This window comes from Rhynchophorus ferrugineus, unplaced genomic scaffold (genome assembly GCF_030347505.1).
Source record: "Rhynchophorus ferrugineus isolate W39M unplaced genomic scaffold, kcgeb_rfMv2 rfM7, whole genome shotgun sequence".
NCBI lineage: Eukaryota > Metazoa > Arthropoda > Insecta > Coleoptera > Curculionidae > Rhynchophorus > Rhynchophorus ferrugineus.
In genome coordinates, this window is record NW_027472586.1 from 34,544,976 (window position 1) to 34,566,105 (window position 21,130).

At 44.6% G+C, this 21,130-nt stretch overlaps 1 protein-coding gene across 1 annotated transcript; it reads right to left on the reverse strand.

Annotated features, from left to right (window-relative positions):
- Nucleotides 1–467: 467 nt before the first annotated feature.
- LOC143199857 (uncharacterized) lies at nucleotides 468–2,114 on the reverse strand. The gene is made up of 2 exons (XM_076409972.1): nucleotides 1,915–2,114; nucleotides 468–1,668 (listed from the first exon to the last, which is right to left on the reverse strand). Exons 1-2 carry the CDS (start codon nucleotides 2,041–2,043, stop codon nucleotides 610–612), a joined length of 1,188 nt encoding a protein of 395 aa, XP_076266087.1. The 5' UTR covers nucleotides 2,044–2,114; the 3' UTR covers nucleotides 468–609.
- Between the last annotated feature and the right edge of the window lie 19,016 nt (nucleotides 2,115–21,130).

Here is a 21,130-nt window from a genome sequence, read left to right on the forward strand (position 1 = left end):
CCCGTACTGCATTTTCTTGAAAGCCTGATGAATTTTGGTGGTTTTACCTTTAATTACGTCTAGGCATAACTCTATATTTTCTTTGAGTTGGGTGACATCCATCGCCACCAGTGCGCTAAGTCCAGCTAGTATTTCTATTTATTCCTTCGTGCATGTTTGCTTCCCGTTCTGTGGCCTCCAATTGTTCAGTATCTATCTTTTTTTTCTCGTGACGTGTTTGTCCACGTTGTGTCAGAGCTACTGTTAGCTCTAATAGCTCTGACTAGCTACTGTTAGCTTCTAGTAGCTAGTCAGTTACTGTTATTATAGCATTTTCGTAGGGCTATGCCCAAATGGAAAATGGAGCCAGTAACATTATCTATTTGGTTATGTTGGTATTGCCTTCTGCTAGACTGGTTTGATGCAGTTGTTCCTGTTCCCGAAAAAAGTTCCTGTCTCCGCTGACTTTAGGGGGGTATGACATTTTGAGTCGCCAGAAAGTTGCGGGGCCATCCATCCTTTGGTCCGCTAGAAATATCATTCCACGACATGATTTTAAGCCCTTTGAAAGCAGCCATTTTGATGAATAAACAACTGCTGAAAGTTAGACGATAAAGGGGGGGTTGCCGCTTAGGCGGTTACATTGGGAAGTAATTGTTGGGACTGAAAGAACTGCAGGATGCTGAGCATCTGCTGTAGTGTGAAGGTAGTTGGAAGACCCGCTGGCAGTGCAGAAGGTTGCATTGGGGCAGGGGCTGGGATATTGGCGGGAGCCGCCCGGTTGGAGGAGGCCAGCTTTTGAGCTAATCTCCCTCCCTGGTTGATCCACGCAGAGTTTGTGTTGCCGGAGGCTTGTCTGGATTGGGTTGGTCTAAGATTCCTGGGAGCAGGTCGACAGCTACATCCTGTGTAATTGGCTGTGTGTGGGTCTCCACAATTGCTGCATTTAGGTGGCTCATCGCGTACCTTGGTGCACAAACGGGTTTCATGGTGTCCGGCGCATTTGACACACCGGGGAGGCGCTCTACAGCGAGAGCTGGAATGGCCAAACAGCTGGCAGTTGTAGCACTGCACAGGCTGGCCGTTGCCTCGCTGGAGTTCGACTTTCACGATTGACAGGCCTATTTTGGTGAGATTAATGATGTTCCTTTCTTCGTTAGGAACAACGACCTGGATTATGGGAAGGTCTTCGCCTGATTTAAGTTTCCACCTTTGAAGAGATTTTGGGTGGAAACCTTGCGAAATAAGGTGTTCTTCGGCTTCGTCAACCGTTACAATCGTTGGGATGTTGCGGATGATGACTCGTATTGCTCTTTCAGAAGGAGGGCAGAAGGAGTGAAATGCGTATTTCCGGTCTTCAAGAAGCTTGGTCAGTTTGCGGAAATCGTTCGAAGTTGGTACAAATAAGCGAGTTCCGTCCTTTCGGCTTAAAGTTGCGGTAATTTCTTTTGAATTATCTTTCGCAATTCTAAGGATTTCTGAATATTTTTTCGTGTCACGAAGAACAATGGGTGGGATTTTTTCCTTTCTTGGAGCAGTGGTTGGATTTGGGTTCGCCGAAAGAGTTGGCATAGGTAGTGATGTTGGTGATTGTGAGGCAGTTCCCGAAGTGTTTGGAACTGTGGTAGCTTGAGGCGATGTATTTAGTGAATTAATAGCCTGGCTACTTACCTGAATTGGCTGGGTCGTCTTGACGGCCGCTGGTTTGGGCGTTGGCTGGGTAGCTGTCTTAATTAGCGGCTTGGTGGACGCTGATCTGACGGCATTTCTGGAGGTTGATGGTTGCGAGTTGGCCTTGGCTCTCTGCTGGATGGGTTGGGTAGACGGCTTGGCAGCCGGCTTGGTTGCAGCTGCATGTCTAGCCTTATCGACGGCCTTCGACAGCTGACTTGGTTGTGGTGGGGTGATGGGGCCCCTCTTCCTCTTTCCCACCACGGTGAATCCATCATCCGGATCTTCATTTTCTAGCGGTTGAGATGTAATTTCATTTGTTGTCTCTTGAGGTTGATGTACTAACTGCGCCGGGGTGGGTTTAGTAAGGGCGTCTTGCAGCATCATCCGCATTGCGGAGAGCTCTTCTCCTTACTTTGTTAGCAGTATTCGCAGTTGGGTGACCTCAATTTTGAGCTCTGCGTTTTCAATTTTTAGGTACTCGATAAGTTCATTACCTCTCATCGGGGCATCGTCAGGGCTATCATCGGCACATTTGTCGGTTGTTAGATGGCAACTTTCTGAAGGCGGTGCTGGCTCTGGCGTGTGGGACGCCATTGCCCCGCTTGTAAAACGCTTTCCGGCGTTTACAAACGTTAAACGTTGTCTGTAAATGCGCCTTTTCGGCGCTTACAGACGCTTTTTTTTTTGAAGTAGGCACTGGTGGAAACGTGATAACGGATCGACCGTCTTTGAGAAAGTTTCGGGTAATTCTCGGAAGCGCAGGTAGGTTCGGCGGACCGGACACGACCGTTCTCTTCGAGAGCTAGCACGGAACTCACTTACCGTTCTACCGTTGCACGCGGCGATTCGGACGGATGTCGCTACCTTCCCGACCCTTTTCGACGGGTTTTTACGAAATTTTGCACTGATTTTCGGCTATTTGCCGTTGTATTTAGGATAAACTGCACTTCATTCTTCTATTGTCCTGTCTTTTTCTATTCTATTGCGGGCAGCTATAGTCGGTTGCCTTGTGATTCGTATCATCTTGCTTGGATTTCGCCGCTCGCACGCAGTTGATGCACTTGGTAGTTTCCTGTTTGCAAGTGTTGCCCTCATGCTTCTCTCCGCATTTGTAGCATGCCGGTTCCGTTGCCGTGCAGTTCTTGTGGCTGTGTCCGTACCGACATCATCTCATGCAGGTCAGGACACTTGTCTCTTCTACCCTGTATCTCATCATGTCCACAATTATTGTCCTTTCCTTCATAATTCTACTGAATTTCTGCGGGGTTACCTCGATGATCCAGTTTTGTCTTTGGAATCGACTGTTCCGCGGGATATGGATTATTTTGATGTGATTTCCTTCGGATTGTTGCTCCAGCATTCCTTTTATTTTCTCGTTTTCGTTCTTTATATTATCGATGATCACCTCGCCGCGAATGTTGCTGGGTATCCCGATGATTTTAATACGAGGATTCAGCCTGATACCTTCTTTCACTTCCGCTGTATTAATTTTTCTCCATCTTCTCCTTCACTGCTTTCTTCTGTTCCGCGATTATGCACTCTACTAGGACAGACCCATTTTTTAGTATTCTGATGCCCTTGAAACTCGTCTGCAGCCCCTTAAACGTCAGATGTTTCTTTAGCTCTGCTTTGGACTCTTCGCTTTTTTTATTAATGAAACTAACTATAAGCTCGTTTTTCTGCTTGATTCGGTCCGGCGGTGTCCATGCTTTAGTCGTCTCCTTGCTTCTGTTGGTTGCGTTATTCATCCTCTTCTCCGTTTTCTTCTGCAAGGCTTTGACATATGTCAGTGTGGGCGTCGTTTCTTCTCTGTTTGTCTGTTAATTAGGCGTGTTTTTTCCAACTTGTCCATTTTGTTTTCCATGCGAGCCATTTGCTCGCCCATTTTGGTGAACATTTTCTCCATGTTACTCCTCCTGCTGCTTGTATTTTCTCTCCATAAGGTTTGCGATGGCCTATTTTTTGTAATGTTTGGCAAACAACAGTACAGACTCCGATTTCATGCCGCACCTTTTTGATGCCTGGTGTATTTTCGTAGGTCTACCTTTGATCACTTCCAGGCACAGTTCAATTTTCTTCTTTAGCTGTGTAATGTCCATTCCAATGAGAGCGCTCGTTGTTAGTCCGGATAATTCCTCTTTCTTTCCATCGAAGCCAGTTTCGCCGTTGTTTATTTCTAGTCCTTCTTATGTTTTGTTCTCGCTCTGTGGTCCACTTGGTCGGCATCGATAGTTATTTTTCTTGTGATGCGCTTGTCCAATTTTTTTCTAAGCGGTGGTGTTGTGTGTTAGTGTGGCTGTGCCCCGATGGTAGGGAGTGCTAGCGACAATGTCTGTCCGGCTAAGTTTTTCGCGCAGTTTGGTGACGGTGTCTCTAATTGCTTCTGGCGAGTGCGCCTGAGTAACTCTTATTCTGATGGATTGGCAACTGCCCCGGGCTTCTGGCTTGTTGAGAATATTGTGACTACATGCTGTTGTGATGAAATGGTGACTACGAAGTGTAATAATTTCTGACAACATGGTGACAAGGCCCCAAAAAATCGTCGGAAATGGCAGATGCGTTTAATACAAATAGAAACAAAACTTTTAAAACTGTTTTAACCGAAGATGTTACCAAATGTGACAATGACCAAAAATGGCAAACACTAGACGACACACACAAAATGAGAAATAAGAAATTAATATAATTAATTATATTAAGTATCGCTTGGATTCACTGAATTGTTCACTGGATTATGATCTGATTGTTTTAAAAGTTAATAAACGATCCTACCTTATAGTTTCCACGTGATAACCGTTAATTTAGATCAGGTAGGGACAAGAGAAATGTAGGCCATTTCCCCATTCTGATGCATTTACATGCTTTGAACCGGCCGCTACCAACTATCCGTTGAAATGACTCTCAAGGGAACCCTCCCGTGCCACCATCGCGTGACACACCACCAGCACTTTCTCACAAGAAAAATTAGCGGGGGGTTGAAGACCCTGTTGAGCTTTATTTATTACCTTCAAGAATGTTTACAATTTTCCTTACGCTAACAATATCTCTCCTAAATTTTACTTATACCTAACTTATAACTTCTACTTATTTTTTAACTACTTATTTCTATTTTATTCATAGTTCATTGTGTGTTCACGTTGTGTTCTAGTCCTGCGAGTGATGTGATTTGTGCACTATAGTTGGTAGTATAACCGTTTTTGTCTAACCTTTTACCACTTGTCACTTTATTCGTCCGGTCTATAAGCCACTAGGGGCTGCTCCTGGCTGGTGCTTTGCGAAGATTGTCTTTCCACTATGGTGTCTTCGATTAGCTTCTCCGCTATGTCGTTGACTCGTCGAATAGCCACCTGGTCGTTCATACCATTTGTTTTCCTCAGTTGTGCTAATTCAAAGCAAAATGGATATTTGGCCCTTATGCTGATTCTCTCCGGTCTCGTGCAGGTAAACAAGATGTGTTCGGTGTTTCCATTCCACATCTGCTTTGGCACTGTCCGGTGGTCTCCTGCAGCTTGAAGCGTGCCATATACGCGGCCAAGTTACCATGTCCAGCTATCAGTTGCGTGGCTTTATTGCTCACTGCTGGCGTGGCAAATTGCTAGTGTCCGCTTCTTCTCCCCGCATTGCGCATCCCACTAGTCGTTTCCGTGTTTAATTGTGACTACCCTCTTCTTTATCCTATTGCTCATGCCTTTCAAGATCTGTTGAAGTACGGTGGCTTGTTCCTCTATGACTTTGATTTCTACGGTAGGTCAATATCCATTTGGATATTCGCGAAGCGTTGTCTGATTGAATCTCAGTTTGTATTTCATGTTCCTCGTGGAGCTCGAAATCGAGGTACTTGTGATCGCTCAGGGTTTCTTCGGTTGTGTTGATGTTCCAACCGACGACTACGGTGCTCCTGCTCCAGTTTGTGTCCACGTTGCTTCTACTCCTGTTAGTGCAGAAGGTTGGCATCGTGTAATCACCTTCGGCGACCTGCAGACCCTGGCTCACTGCCCAATTAGTTCCTCACCTCTTGTGCTGTTTTCAGTACTGCCCCACAGTCTATATACGTTGGTGAAAATTACGTCGCCTGCATAAACTAATGTGATATTCTTGGATGACATATTTTCAATGAGTGTCGCCCTAATGGTACCCTTGATCCATATCTCTGTTTTGGTTCTAACTCTTTACTGTACAGCAGCTATCTTTCCCATAATGTTGTTTTTGGTGTCGGTTCTTGTATAAGAACTACATCGAATCTGCCTTCCGACGCTTTTTTTCCTCATTAGTGCCGTTGCGCTAATGTCTTTCCCTATGTTGATTTGCAGGGCTTTTATCATCCGTAGTCCGGAATTCTTCTGTTGTCCTGCCTCTTTTTATTTTGCTGCGGGCAGCTATAATCGGTTGCCTTGTGTTTTGTTTCCTCTGTCTTGGTTTGCCCTGCTCGTATGCAGTAGACGCACTTGGTGTTTCCCTTTTTACAGGAGTTGCCCTCGTGGTTTTCCCGCTTTTATAGCATGCCGGTTCTGTTGCCGTGCAGTTCTTGTGGCTGTGCCCGTAGCGACAGCATCTCATACAGATGAGAGCACTTGTCGTCTCCTCTACCCTGTATCTGAGCATATCCGCAATTACTGTGCGTTCTTTCATAATCCTGCTGAATATCTGGGAGGTTACCTTGAGAATCCAATTCTGTCTTTGGAATCTGCTGTTCCAAGGGATATTCTTAATCACTTTAATGTGATTTCCTTTAGGGTGTTGCTCCAAAATTGTTTTTATTTCCTTTTTTTTTGTTCTGGCCTAAAAACCAGGCGGTGGAATGCATGACGCATACCTGGTCGCGGAGACTTGCCTTGGATTGACAAGTTGGACCGGGTTATGTGGGACTGCCTCTGGGCTTACCAATACACTAAACCGAAACCGCCTCACAGTTGACCCCTGTGGATCACTACTGCTACTGCATTAAATGTGGGGATATGTTACCCGCTGATCGGGCAGCCGTTATTGGGCACGCGGGCCCGGCGATTCTATTGATTCGGGAACCTGAGTTAACACACAACTGGGTACTGTTGTATGGGGGCAAACGTTATGACTGTAGCGACGGATGAGGTCGCTTCAGCCTGGAAAAGGGGGGAGCTTGGCGGTGACGCGGTGCTAAGCTCCCAGCATGTCGACCAGCTCGCGAACAAGCGCGTTTTCAGAAGAACTTGAACTGAGTTGTTGTTTGTAGAATGATTGAGATATGAAGTGCTTGATTTCTGGAGTGTCAGTTTCCCTATAAATTTGATTATTTCTGACAAACCATGGAGCGTTTAATATTAGGAGAGGAGTACGGACCGCATTAACATCTTGTAAAATAAGCATTTGATGTAGATGGGAAGTCTGCTAGAAGGGCAGATCAGAGAAGATAGCAGGTTTGCTATCCCCGAACCTTTTTGGATTGCTTTCTAGATTTGGGAATGCCAACCGAACCGCCGGTCGAAGTGAAGACCTAGGTACGTGACGTTATCCAGCCATGGAATCATTGCGGTGTCGATCTTTAGTTGCGAGACGCGCAGTGCATAACGCTTCTTATGGAAAATGGTGGCCTGGGTTTTCAGGGGGTTGATTTGCAAGCTCCAGAATTTGAACCACTTGACCGCATGATCGAGCTGCTTCTGTAAACGTTCATGAATTGTAACTTCGAACCTAGCGACCGTGAAGAAAGCAGTGTCGTCAGCGTAAAACGCGACGTCAATGTGCTCTTTTCTCGGCAGATCTGAAATAAAAAGGTTAAATAAAGCTGGGGCCAGTGGGGAACCTTGAGGTACGCCAGCATCGATTTGTGTTTTTATTTCCTCGTTTTCGCTCTTTATATCGCCGATGATCTCCTCAGTTTTTAAATTGCTGGGTATCCCGATGATTTTTATGCAAGGAATCAGCCTGATGGCTTCTTTAATTTCCGCGGTTTTGATTATATCCATTTTCTCTTTCACCGCTTTTTTTGTTCCACCGTTGTGTATTCGACCAGTACCGACCCAATTTTAAGGATTCTGATGTCCTTAAATCCAGTCTGCAGCTCTTTTGTTGTCAGGTGTCTTTTAGCTCCGTCTTTGTTTCCTCCCCTGTTTTGTTGGTGAAACTAACAATCACTTCGTTCTTTTGTTTGTTCTTATCCGGGGGTGTCCATGCTCTGGTCGTCTCCTTGTTTTTGTTCATTCCTGTTGTCATTTGCTCTGTCTTGTTTTGCAAGGCTTTGGCATAGGTTAGTTTGCTTGTTTTATTCTCCATGTGAGGTTTCTCTGTTTGTCGCGTCCTTTCCATCTTCTCGATTTTATCCTCTATGCGCGCCATTTGCTCGCCCATTCTGGTGAACAGCTTTTCCGTATTACTGTTTTCGTCCCGTTTCCTGATTTTCCTTTCTATTAGGTTCGCTATGTCCCCTATTTTTGCAGTTTGGCAGACGACAGTACAATCTCCTATTCCGTACTGCATCTTTTTTAAGGCCTGATGGATTTTCGTCGTTCTCCCTTTGATTACTTCTAGGCATAGATTTATTTTTCTTTTTATTAGTCCAGTTAATTTACACTCATTGTTAGTCCAGTTAATTCAACCTCCTTTGTATCAAGGTCTGTTTCACCAGAGTTACCGTCTAGACCTTCGTACATGTTTGCTTCCCTTTCTGCACTTTCCAGTTGTCCGGTGTCTGTAGTTTTTTTCCTGGTAATTCGTTTGTCCATGATGTCGAATCGGTTTTGGTCAGATACTGCCAGTGTCAGACAATGTCTATTAGATGGCGCTAGTGCAACTGATTTTGTTGGTTCTATGCGATGCAACCCACACAATAACTCAGTAAAAAACAAGGACCACGTGGAATTCTTTCGTTTTTCCAATCATTCATTTGATGCGCTTTTATAGCTGATTTGAATGTTCTATGCCAGCGTTCGATCAGTCCGTTTCCCTCCGGATGGTAGCTTGTTGATCCTGATGATGGAGTTCCTATCATTTTAGCAAGTGCATCGAACAATTGAGAATCGAAATGCGATCCGCGACCTGTAGTTATCTTCTTTGGCTTTCCAAATCTGGCCACCCATGTTCCGAAGAATGCGTCGACTATGGTGTTTGCCGATATGTCCTTAGTTGGTGTTACTTCAGGCCACCGTGTTAGTATGTCGATTATTGTAAGACAGTATCGATAATCCTGAGATGTCGGCATCGGTCCTACAATGTCGATGTTAACATGGCTGAATCTCTCGTCCGGTATGGCAATATGAAGAGGCTCTCTGCGTCTTCCGGAGAGTCTGCGGGATATATGATCTAATGGTGGCGTTCGACACGTCGCAATATATTGTTGTTTCTGTATTGTCCAGTTGGAGTAATTTTAACGTCAACGACATCGGTTCTCGCAACAGCTTGTGTAATTCGGCATCTCGTTCTTGTTCACGTGCGATATCTGCAGTAGAAACTATGACGGGCATGGTGATGTCGTTGATGTGGGACAATGTGTCGGCGACATTATTCTTGAGTCCCTCGATGTGTCGGATGTCTGTTGTGAATTGTCCGATCAAATATAAATGTATCTGCTGCCGTGGTGATGCCTTGTCTGGATTTTGGTCGAAAGCGTAGGTTAACGGTTTGTGATCTGTGAATATTACCGTCTCCCTGCCTTCGATCATGTGTTTAAAGAATTTGATGGAGTCGTATATCGCCAGTAGTTCTCGGTCGTAGGTGCTGTATCTGGCTTGTGTCTGCGAGAACTTTCTAGAAAATAAACCAAGTGTTTGTCTGTTACCATTTGATATTTGTTCTAGTGCGGCGCCCATCGCTTGGTGAGTTGTTGTTTGCATTCTGCAAATGCAGCTTCTGTTTGCGGGATTCATTTTACGGGTCTTTTGTCTTTCTTTTTGGCGCATGCCGTGAGCGCATGAAGTGATGCTTGCGGTTCTGCTGCATGTTTTGATCATTGAATTGATCATACCCAGGAACCGTCGGAGCTATGTGACTGTTTGGGACTTCGGGAAATCCTGGATTGACTTGACTCTATCCTTCAATGGTTTGATACCGCTGGCGTTCACTTCGTGTCCAAGATATTCTACTGATAGTTTACCTAGGACGCATTTTTCGATCATCAAACCGTGGAGCTTCAACCTATCCAACAACTGGTTCAGGTGGTCTCGATGTTCTTCTTCGGTCTTGGATGTTACAGGTATGTCGTCTATATATCAAAACGCAAAATCCAGTCCCCGGAGTATGTTGTCCATAAATCGTTGGAAGGACTGTCCTGCATTTGTTAAACCGAATGGCATCACATTGAATTCGAAGAGACCGAATGGCGTGATCATAGTAGTCTTCTCACGGTCCTCTTTGGCCATTGGAATGTTAAAATAGGCTCTTTGAAGGTCCAACGTCGAGAAAACTGTACAGCCGTGGAGTTTGTGTGCGAAATCTGGAATATTAGGAACTGGGTACTTATCCGGAATCGTTGCATTATTCAAGTTCCTGTAATCACCACATATTCGCCAGCTGCCGTCTTTTTTCGTAGCAGAATTGCGCTGGAATATGGGCTCTTGGATGGACTGACAATCCCATCTTCGATTTCCTTTTTAGCTGCTTTGTATCTTCTGGGTGACAACCGTCGTTTCTTAGCGGTGCATGAGGGCCCGCGTGTTGTAATGTGATGCTTGACGCTGTGCTTCGGTTCCCGGATCTTCGCTGGTCGCGTTACTTCCACGTGTTGTTCGAGAACTTTATGAAAATCGGCTTCTCCATTCACGGTTTTATTGGTCGGCGTCCGTGCGTCTTGCGAGATTTGTCCGATGGAGGTGAGGCTGGTCGTACGGTCGATGAATCGCTGGTTTCACAGATCGGGTAATAGGTCGAATTCGTGAAGAAAATCGCTTCCCACGATCGGTCGGGCCACGTCAGCTAAAACGAACGTCCAAGGGAATGGTCTTCTTAAATTGAAATCCAACGTCACCCGTTTTTCTCCATATGTTTTAATCGCAGTTTTGTTGGCAGCATAGAGAGTTTTTTTCGTGGGACTCGCATAACTCGAATATGATTTGGGGAGCACTGAAATATCGGCACCGATGTCTATAAGGAATCGAGTGCCAGTTTTGATGTCCTTGAGTATTTAGTTTTCCGACTGCTTCTGCGGTGGTTTCCAGCTGCATGGGAATGTGCAACGATACGCTTCGGAACCAAATCTTTGATGGTAGAAACATATCGTTTGATCCGCGTTTCGTCGTGGTGTCCGTTCTCGACTACTGGCCCTGGGTCTGTTCTGATATCGTCGTGGATTGTGTTAACGCTGTTGTGGTTGTGTTGTCATTTCCTTCAGTTCCTGCCATAGTTCGTGCACCATTCTCGTGAGTTAATTTATTTGTTGGCTATTGTTATCCGGTTGTGAATACGCTTGCGGTGTTGGCATCGTCGCCGGCGTCGCCCGTACTTGGAATATAACCGGTTCCAACGATTCCATTATGCGGTCAGCCATTACAGCAAGCGCGTTCAGAGAGGTCCCATCGTTCAGCGCCAAAATTGTCTTCACTTGTTTGGGCAATTGTTCCAGAAATATGCGTTTGACTATTGCATCTGGGAATTGTTTCCCGCCTAGATTGCGTATCCGTTGTAGGTAAACTGTAACTAACTAAACTAGTATTTTCTTAATTCGCACGTCTTCGGAGCCCGAATGGAAGCTGATAAGTCTATCCTTCAGGGCCTCGTATTTTCCAGTCTTGGATGGCTAATCCAGAATGTCTACCACGAGGACCGCCAAATCAGGTTCCAAATTTGATAACACGTATCGGTATTTTACAATATACTTTATTGTTACGTGATGTAACGCGAACATGTTCTCGGCGATGTCGAAATACCTGACGGGGTTATACTTTCCGAATGGGTGCAACGTTATTTTCGTCAACGCTTGGACCTCGAAACGTTCTCGTTCTGCCATTTCGCTGAACAATGGTGCGGATGTTGCTGCTTCTTTCTCCATGTTCCCTTCTTATGTTGTTGTGGCTTTTCTTGTGTAATGATGTAGCCGGTTGGCGTCGTGTCGGTAATCACGTGGACTAGCACAGTGCTCAGAGAAACAAAAATGTTTGCCGAAAAAGGCTCCTACCTTGCTTTCCAAATCACGTCGGGGTCACCAATTTGTGGGTTCTATGGGATGCAACCCACACAATAACTCAGTAAAAAACAAGGACTACGTGGAATTCTTTATTTACAGACAACGGTCCGACACGACACAAGGGGTACTTCGTCTGACAGCGGAAAAATGAGAAAGAGGGTTTTTCGGGAGTTGCAATTTGGATTTATACCTGGCCGAATGCTATGGTGCCAATTACACCAGTTGGCAATCGGCCAGTGTAAAGTATAAGAAGAAATACCCTTCACTGTTGTCGGTTTTATTTTTGGGCTTTGCGCGTTGTACAGTATGGCTGGTTATCTAAGCCGCCACAATTTTGTAGGAATGTTCGACGGGTCGGTCAGTGGGTCGAAATGTGTGGCTGCCGCTGCGATTATTTATCCGAACACTCACTACTATTTGTGGAAGGAATTTGCACGAGAACTAAAATCACTGGTTAGATCAAACTTGTTTATTTCGTTATTAAATTGATACATGTGATCGACGGGAGAATTGGCAGGATATTAGGTTAGGTAGAGGAAGTACGGTACCGTTGTGGAAGTGGTACTGTTACAAGGGCATGGAGAAAAGAAAAGAGAACGAGACGTCGTCCTGATGGTCTTTTATAGCTTGGAACTGCATGGTACCAATCCACCTGTGTTTCCAACTTTGTACTTGTTGTTGGTGAATTCATGGCGGTCGCCACAATGAGGTAGATTCGTCAGACTTTTTTGTGATCAGTTTCTCATGTCTGGCCATCCTACCCTCCCACTTCTTGTCCATCATCTCCATCTTCTTTTTGATGGTCTCTTCGATGTTTTTCATTCCTTTGGTTGCCTGTTCTAACTTCCTTTTGATGTCCAATTCCATGGATATTACAAAGATGATTTTTAATAGTAGGTCCATTTTTTGCCCTTCTATTTTGGCGACCGCTTTCGTGAAGGTTAGTTTTTTAGCTAGCGGGTTTTTCTAAGTTACTAGTTGCCTCACTCTTTTGGCCTGCCTGTCCGACAGATCTACCAAGCTTTTAACCGACATACTTTTCAGCTCCTCCAGCTGCTCCTCGTGGTTTATATCTTCAGCCGCGTCGGTCTTTTCCACGGATTGCCTTTCATCCGTGGTCTACGACCTCGTTCTCCTTGGGCTTCCTTCTCTCGGCTCTTTTGTCGCCCTTATTTTGGTTAGGGCTGGGTTGTTAAACCAGTCCCCCTCCTTTATGGACGACAAGGTTGCCTCTGCGGCTGCTTCTTTAGAGGCCATTGTGACCTCCTTACCGCTACTTTGTTTATTACCCAACACCGCCTTGTTTATTAATTTATATTGGGCGTGTACTGCCTTTCATCGTGCAATTTTCTCTTTTCCAGGATGACTTGCAGTCTTTTCTTAATTATTGTGTCCAACACTTTCCCCAGGGTAGGAAGGAGGCTGATCGGTCGTTCCCCGCCACATTTTTTCTTGATCCAGCATATCCGGACTGTTTTCCATATTACCGAAAAATGGCCTGCATCGTAACCGTTCCTGTATAGTGTTACGATGCTGCTCTTTAGCTGACTTATTACCTGTTCAACTTCCTGATCGGTAATGCATTCTTCTCCGATCTCCGTAATTGGCCAGGTGCCGTTGGTGATTCCAGCTATGGCTTCTGTTATGTTCTGTTTTTCTTGCTGGTCTACCAGCGGATGGTACTTTTTCTTTCTTGGCTGATTTTTCTTTCTTCACATCTGTTGGCACCTTCAACAGTTGCGTTCTCCTGAGTGGGTGCCGACTGACCTCGCTGTACTCCTATCTTCGTGTGCCTTCTTCCCATACCGTGTGCCATGGTTTGGATTTAATGGTGTTGTTGATCACCGAATTAGTATATTCCCGTTTTTGTCATTTATGAGCTCGCTGTATTCCTTTCTTCTTTTGATTCGATGTTCCTCGATTAGTGTTTGATTGTCTAGTGTGTTTCGAACTCTTCTCTTGGAAATTGCTACTGTTCGCTTCTTTTCCTCACACTACGCGTCCTACCAGTCATTTCCGTGTTTGACTGTGATTATCCTTTTCTTGATTCTGTTGCTCATGCCTTTAATTATTTGTTGAAGTTATGTGGCTTGTTCTTCAATGGTTTGGATTTCAACGGTTGGTACAATATTCAATCGGATATTCGCGAAACAATCTCTGATGGAATCCCAGTTGGTGTTCCTGAAATCCCATTCCGATTTTTTGGTCTTCCTGGCCTCGTATTCGAGTCCACCCTCCGATGCCTTTTTTCTCATTAGTGCCGTTGCACTAATGCCTTTCCCCGTGTTGATTTGCAGTTCTTGTGGCTGTGTCCGTACCGACAGCATCTCATGAAGGTGAGGACACTTGTCTCTTCTACCCTGTATCTCATCATGTCCACAATTATTGCCCTTTCCTTCATAATTCTACTGAATATCAGCGGGGTTACCCCGATGATCCAATTTTGTCTTTGGAATCGACTGTTCCGCGGGATATGGATTATTTTGATGTGATTTCCTTCGGATTGTTGCTCCAGCATTCCTTTTATTTTCTCGTTTTCGTTCTTTATATCATAGATGATCACCTCGCCGCGAATGTTGCTGGGTATCCCGATGATTTTAATACGAGGTTTCAGCCTGAAACCTTCCTTCACTTCCGCTGTATTAATTTTTCTCCATCTTCTCCTTCGCTGCTTCCTTCTGTTCCGCGATTTTGCACTCTACTAGGACCGACCTATTTTTGACAATTCTGATGCCCTTGAAACCCGCCTGCAGCCCCTTAGACGTCAGATGTTTCTTTAGCTCTGCTTTGGACTCTTCGCTTTTTTTTATTAATGAAACTAACTATAAGCTCGTTTTTCTGCTTGATTCTGTCCGGCGATGTCCATGCTTTAGTCGTCTCCTTGCTTTTGTTGGTTGCGTTATTCATCCTCTTCTCCGTTTTCTTCTGCAGGACTTTGACATATGTCAGTGTGGGCGTCGTTTCTTCTCTGTTTGTCTGTTAATTAGGCGTGTTTTTTCCAATTTGTCCATTTTGTTTTCCATGCGAGCCATTTGCTCGCCCATTTTGGTAAACATTTTCTCCATATTACTCCTCCTGCTGCTTATATTTTCTCTCCATAAGGTTTGCGATGGCCTATTTTTTGTAATGTTTGGCAAACAACAGTACAGACTCCGATTCCATGCCGCATCTTTTTGATGCCTGGTGTATTTTCGTAGTTCTACCTTTGATCACTTCCAGGCACAGTTCAATTTTCTTCTTTAGCTGTGTAATGTCCATTCCAATGAGAGCGCTCGTTGTTAGTCCGGATAATTCCTCTTCCTTTCCATCGAGGTCTGTTTCGCCGTTGTTTATTTCTAGTCCTTCTTATGTTTTGTTCTCGCTCTGTGGTCCACTTGGTCGGCATCGATAGTTATTTTTCTTGTGATGCGCTTGTCCAATTTTTTTCTAAGCGGTGGTGTTGTGTGTTACAATGTGTGTCCGGCTAAGTTTTTCGCGCAGTTTGGTGACTGTGTCTCTAATTGCTTCTGGCGAGTGCGCCTGAGTAACTCTTATTCTGATGGATTGGCAACTGCCCCGGGATTCTGGCTCATTGAAACGATTGTGACTAGATGGCGTTAGTGCAACCGATTTTTACACAAAATTGGTGACTGCGCGGTGTTGCGCTGTTGTGATGAAATATTGACTGCTATGGGGTAATAATTTCGAACCAAAGATGTTACAATAGACAACGACCAAAAGTGGTCACAAACACTAGACGACACAAACAAAATGAGAAAAAAGAAAATTTGATATAATTAATTATATTAAGTATCGCTTAGATTCACTGCATTGTTCACTGGATTATGATCTGATTGTTTTAAAAGTTAATAAACGATCCTACCTTATAGTTTCCACGTGCTAACTGTTAATTTAGATCAGGTAGGGACAAGAGAAATGTTGGCCATTTCCCCATTCTGATGCATCTACGTGCTTTGAACCGGCCGCTACCAACTATCCGTTGAAATAACTCTCAAGGGAACCCTCCCGTGCCACCATCGCGTGACACACCGCCAGCACTTTCTCACCAGAAAAATTAGCGGGGGGTTGAAGACCCTGTTGAGCTTTATTTATTACCTTCAAAAATGTTTACAATTTTCCTTACGCTAACAATATCTATCCTAAATTTTACTTATACCTAACTTATAACTTCTACTTATTTTTTAACTACTTATTTCTATTTTATTCATAATTCATTGTGTGTTCACGTTGTGTTCTAGTCCTGCGAGTGATGTGATTTGTGCACTATAGTTGGTAGTATAACCGTTTTTGTCTAACCCTTTACCACTTATCACTTTATTCGTCCGGTCTATGAGCCGCTAGAGGCTGTTCCTGGCTGGTGCTTTGCGAAGATTGTCTTTCCACTATGGTGTTTTCGATTAACTTCTCCGTTATGTCGTTGACTCGTCGAATAGCCGCCTGGTCGTTCATATCATTTATTTCTCTCTCTTGTGCTAATTCAAAGCAAAATGGATGTTCGGTCGGTCTCGTGCAGGTAAACAAGATGTATTCGGTGTTTTCCATTCCACATCCGCATTGGCACTGTCCCGTAGGCTCCTGCAGCTTGAAGCGTTGCCATGTACGCGCCTAAGTTACCATGTCCGGTTATCAGTTGCGTGGCTTTATTGCTCACTGCAAGGGTTTCGAAACCGACTTTGGGGCAGAACTTATAGAGAGTTCTGCTCTTCTCCGATCTATTCCAGTAATCTTGCCATCTTCGTAGCACCTCGACCTTTTTTTCTCCCTTGATGGTATTCTTGCTGACCCAGCATAGTTCCGTTAGCTCGGCATCGCCAAGGTTCGTGGCCTGCCTTGCTAGTTTGTCAGCCTCGGTGGATTCCATTGATTGTAGCCTCTTTTCCCACTTGACAGAGATGACCTTCCCTCTACTTTCCATCTGAGCCAATCGCACTTGTGTTTCCGCTATCTTCTTGATCCTGGTTTCAGTGTCTTCCAGCCAATAGTTGGCCATTCTACTGGCTGTTATGATTTCTACCGGACCAAGTAGATTTTGCCGTTCGACTTCTTCTATGGCTTGTCTTATTGCCACGAACTCTGCCGTTCTCGCGGTTATTCCGTCCTGTATCCTGGTACTACGCAGTATGGTTTGGTCGCTGGTTGTTTTAGCCACCAACCCTATCCGGCTCTTTGTTCTCTGACACTTGCATCCACCCATATCCTTGTGGTTGGACTCGGGTCAGTTGGATTTTTCCAGGACTGCTCCCATGGCCATGGTTGTTCCGTAGGGTCTGGTTTCTCGGGTCTGTGTGGGTATCCGTATCTTGCGGTTGCCCAAGCTTGAGTTACTGCATCAATGTGCAGCGGCGACGTTCCAACTATGACTGGAAGTGCGTCTTTTGATGTAGTTCTGTACGCACCCTTTACCGCAATCAGCACTGATCTCTGTGCGGCTGCCAGTTCTTCCTTATTCTTTCGGTGTCCCCTCTAACTCCCCATATCTCGGCTCCGTATTGAATCGCAGGCCGTATCACTCTTTGATAAATTGTCTTCAGAGTTTCTGTCGCGATTCTGTCATTTTTCTTCCTTAGCGGTCCCCAAAGTCTTCCCATATTTCCGCTTGCCTTTGTCCTGACTTCTGTAACGTAATCTACGTACTACTCTCGTCTATCAATGGTGATACCCAGATATTTGAGCTTATCGGCTGGTAGTATGGATACTTCACCAAATGATAGATACTGTGCTCTCCTTTTGATGGCTTCCGTTTTGGTCGCGTTGTAGTTTGCTCTAACTTCCTACGACCACTCGTTTCATTTGTCCCAGCAATCCTGCCATGCCGTGTCCAGTCGTCCTTTGATCACTTTATAGCTTAGCGCAATAATCTGATCGTCCACAAACTCCTGGATTCTGATCTCGCAGTCGTTGATGTTGGCGGTATCCATCTTGCGGAACCATCCCTTTATGTTCAGCCTCGCTGAGAAAGGTCAGACTCAGAAAACATCCCCCTTTATTTTTGAGCTCCTTCTTCGCCTCCTCCCCCGATTTGTTGCTGATTTTAATAATCAGCTCCTTCTTCGCCATCTCTTTCGGCGGGGGGCTCCAGTTCCTTCCTGGCTTGGCCTCTACGTTGGCATAGCTGAGCATTCTTTTCGTTTTGTCAATCGTCATCCCTTTCGTCGCCATGTTGCTCCCTGCCATCCTCTTTTCATTGCTGGACGTCTTGGTAGGTTTGGCGGTTTTCTCATAACTCTCGTGTTTTACCATAATGGTTTTCCGTTTTACCAGTCTTCCTGCTGCCTGTATGGCTTTCTGAAGACAGGTCGCCTGCTCCTCAATAACTTCTTGTATTACTGTTTGTCCGATATTGGTCTCTATTTCTTCCAGTTTCCCCCTGACCAAATCCCAATCGGTGCTGGCGAAATCCCATTTCGCCCTTTTTCTTGGGTTGGTTTTCCCATTTTCGCTTGCCACTCGATATTCGATATATCTGTGGTCGCTTAGAGTTTCTTCGTCACCTTTGATTTTCCATTCCTCCACGTTTATTCCCCTACTCCACGTGAGGTCTATGTGCCCTGTGCCCCTATTACAATGCTGGCTGGAAGCTGGGCACCGTGTAGTCTCCTTCTGCGAGCTCTAGTCCGTGGCTGATTGCCCAGTCTAAAAGTTCCTCACCTCTTGGTGAGTTTCTGGAGCTTCCCCACAACGTGTTTTTTGCGTTGAAGTCTCCGGCGACTATCCATTTGCCTCGGTACCTGTTTATTCCGGCGTTTAGTTCGTCTAAACTTTTCAAAGCCCTTTCGCCAGGTTCCTGGTAGACATTTGTGACCAAAACGTCGTCTATTGCGATTGTTGTCACATTCTTTGTTGACAACTCTTCTATCAGTAGGGACTGGATTTCTTCTCTGGTCCAGATTTGGGTTTTGCTTCCTGTCATCCTTCTCATGAGTTTCCAACCTTCCCATGCCTGTGTCCTCGGCGTTGGTTCCTGGATTAGGACTACCTCCAATCCTTCTCTTGCCGCCTTTTCCCTTACCAATGCGGTTGCACTGATTCCTTTACCCACATTAACTTGTAGGATTTGGCGGTTTCCGCGGGCTCATTTTTTTTGTTCTTGTCGTTTGTGGAAGTGGATTCGACAGGTTTTTGTTTTGCAATAAGTTTTTCCAGTCTGTCCATCCTACCCTTCCACTTCTTGTTCATCCTCTCCATCTTTTTCCCGATGGACTCTTCTAAGCTTTCCAATCCCTTGTTGGCCTTCTCGGATTTTCTTTTGTTGTCCAGCTCCATGGACATTACAAAAATGACCTTTAGTAGTAGGTCAATTTTCTTCCCGACTGTTTTAGCGTCGGCTTTGGTAAAAAATAAAAAATAAAACATTTCTTAGCCAACGGGTTTTCCCGCGTTATTAATTGTCTCATCCTCTCAGCCTGCCTTCCCAACAGGTCTACCAGGCTTTTAACTGGCATCTCGTTCTGCGACCTCGTTCTTCTTGGGCTGCCTTCTGTCGGCTCTGTTGCCGCCCTTATTTTGGTTAGGGCTGGGTTATTAAACCAGTCCCCCTCATTAATTGAGGCCGAGGTGACCTCTGCGGTCGGTTCTTTAGAAGCCATTGTGACCTCCTTACCGCTAATTATATTAGTAACCCAACACCACTTTTTTTGTTGGGTCACGCCCTTAATTGGTTTTCCCAAGTATCATAATGTAATATACTGTTGATCGTATCCAAATACCGCTCTTTTATAAACTTATTGTTTGCTTAAGCACGGTGTTGAGATATCCCAGATGCAACAGCAAGTTTGGTGGATGTTTATTACACAGAGAATTTATTTTTATTTGAATGGTTCGGTTATAACCGTACGGATTAATTTGTTTATTATTGAGTTTAGACTTTGATTAAAATTTTATAATGACTTTATAGTGCAATAAGATAAATATTATTGCTCGCCGTAAGGGTAAATTTGATTATTTTGATTTTAATTACAGTTTAATGATGAATTAGCAGTATATGAATATTATTATTGCTATCTGTCTAATAAAATTCCACCCCGACTTTGATGATCGGTCACGCACGTTGTGGAATTTCCCAAAGTTTTAATGAAATTTTGATGCCTGATCGCGTAATTAAGCCGGATAAATTTTGCTGGTTTTTGTTTAAATCAATTTAGAATTTTGAATAATTTGGAGAATTAAATCCGGGACTGTAATTCCACAGCACTGCGCTACTTTAACCTTATTTTCTATCACTAACCTTTGTTTCCAGCGCTTCGGCCCCCTTTGACTTATCGCCACTTGGTTACCTACCTTCACACTGGTCACTGATTTTCACACACAGACACTGTGCACACCACTCGCTCTTTGTTTTCGGATAGGTTTCCCCTCCTAAAGAGTGTGTTTATCCTCTTCCTCCTCTGTACAGCTTTAATTTGGCAATCATGCAAGATTACACAAGAGAACGAAGTAGACCGAATAGTATCTAATAATTAGATTATATTCTGATTCAAATTTATTAGAAAAGCTCTAATTTCTTTTAAATTTGATTCACCCTGCACTTCCACTACACAAATTCACTTCTCACTTCCACTCAATATCACTTTATTGACCAACCTGAGAGAGCTCTCAGACACGACCGTTCGCTTGCTCGATGCGGAATCAGCCTACTAAGTTCCATTTCCAAACTTGCTGAAAGAGTAATTCTTTATGCTCTTAACGATTTTACGAAGACAAACAATATCATTCCAGATAAGCAATTCGGGTTCCGCGCCAAACACTCACCCGTTCATCAGGCACATTGGCTGGCCGCAAAATTCAACCGTGCTTTTCACCGACGTGAAAGACTTGGCGCGGTCTTCTTGGACCTAACCAAAGCCTTTGACAATTTTCCTTTCAGATATCCCTAGGAGACCACAAGTTGAGGCAGCTTTTTACGCAGACGACACTGCTTACTTTGCTTCTTCAAGAGTAGCACCGCACATCCGAAGCAGACTCCAAAAACTACTCGATGAGACGGTCCAGTGGTTACATTTCTGGAGGTTGCAGGTCAACCCACAGAAAACCCAGGCCATCTTCTTTCACAAGAAGCGTTTCGCACTGAGCATTTCGCGTCTTAAAATCGAGAACGCCGAAATCCCATGGTCAGAAGAAGCCACCTATCTCAGTCTATTCGATCGCAAATTTAGGTGGAATTCCCACATTCAAAAGTCCCTCCATAAAGGTGAAGGTATTGTTAATTTGCTGTTCCCGCTTATCAATCGGGCCTCCTCTCTCTATAAAATCTCTCCTGTACAAAATGCTGGTTCGATCAGTCGTTATATACTATCTAAAATTCGTCTCCCCTAGCAAGGTGGAACGTCTCCAAGTGTTTCAAAACAAAATTCTCAGGAGAATAATCAATGCCCCCTGGTTCGTCAGGAA

Coding starts and splice junctions, on each gene's coding strand:
- LOC143199857 (XM_076409972.1), bottom strand. CDS start 2,043: ATGCGGATGATGCTGCAAGACGCCCTTACTAAACCCACCCCGGCGCAG. Junction 1,669..1,914: donor ATCCGGATGATGGATTCACC/GTGGTGGGAAAG, acceptor GCGGCCGTCAAG/ACGACCCAGCCAATTCAGGT.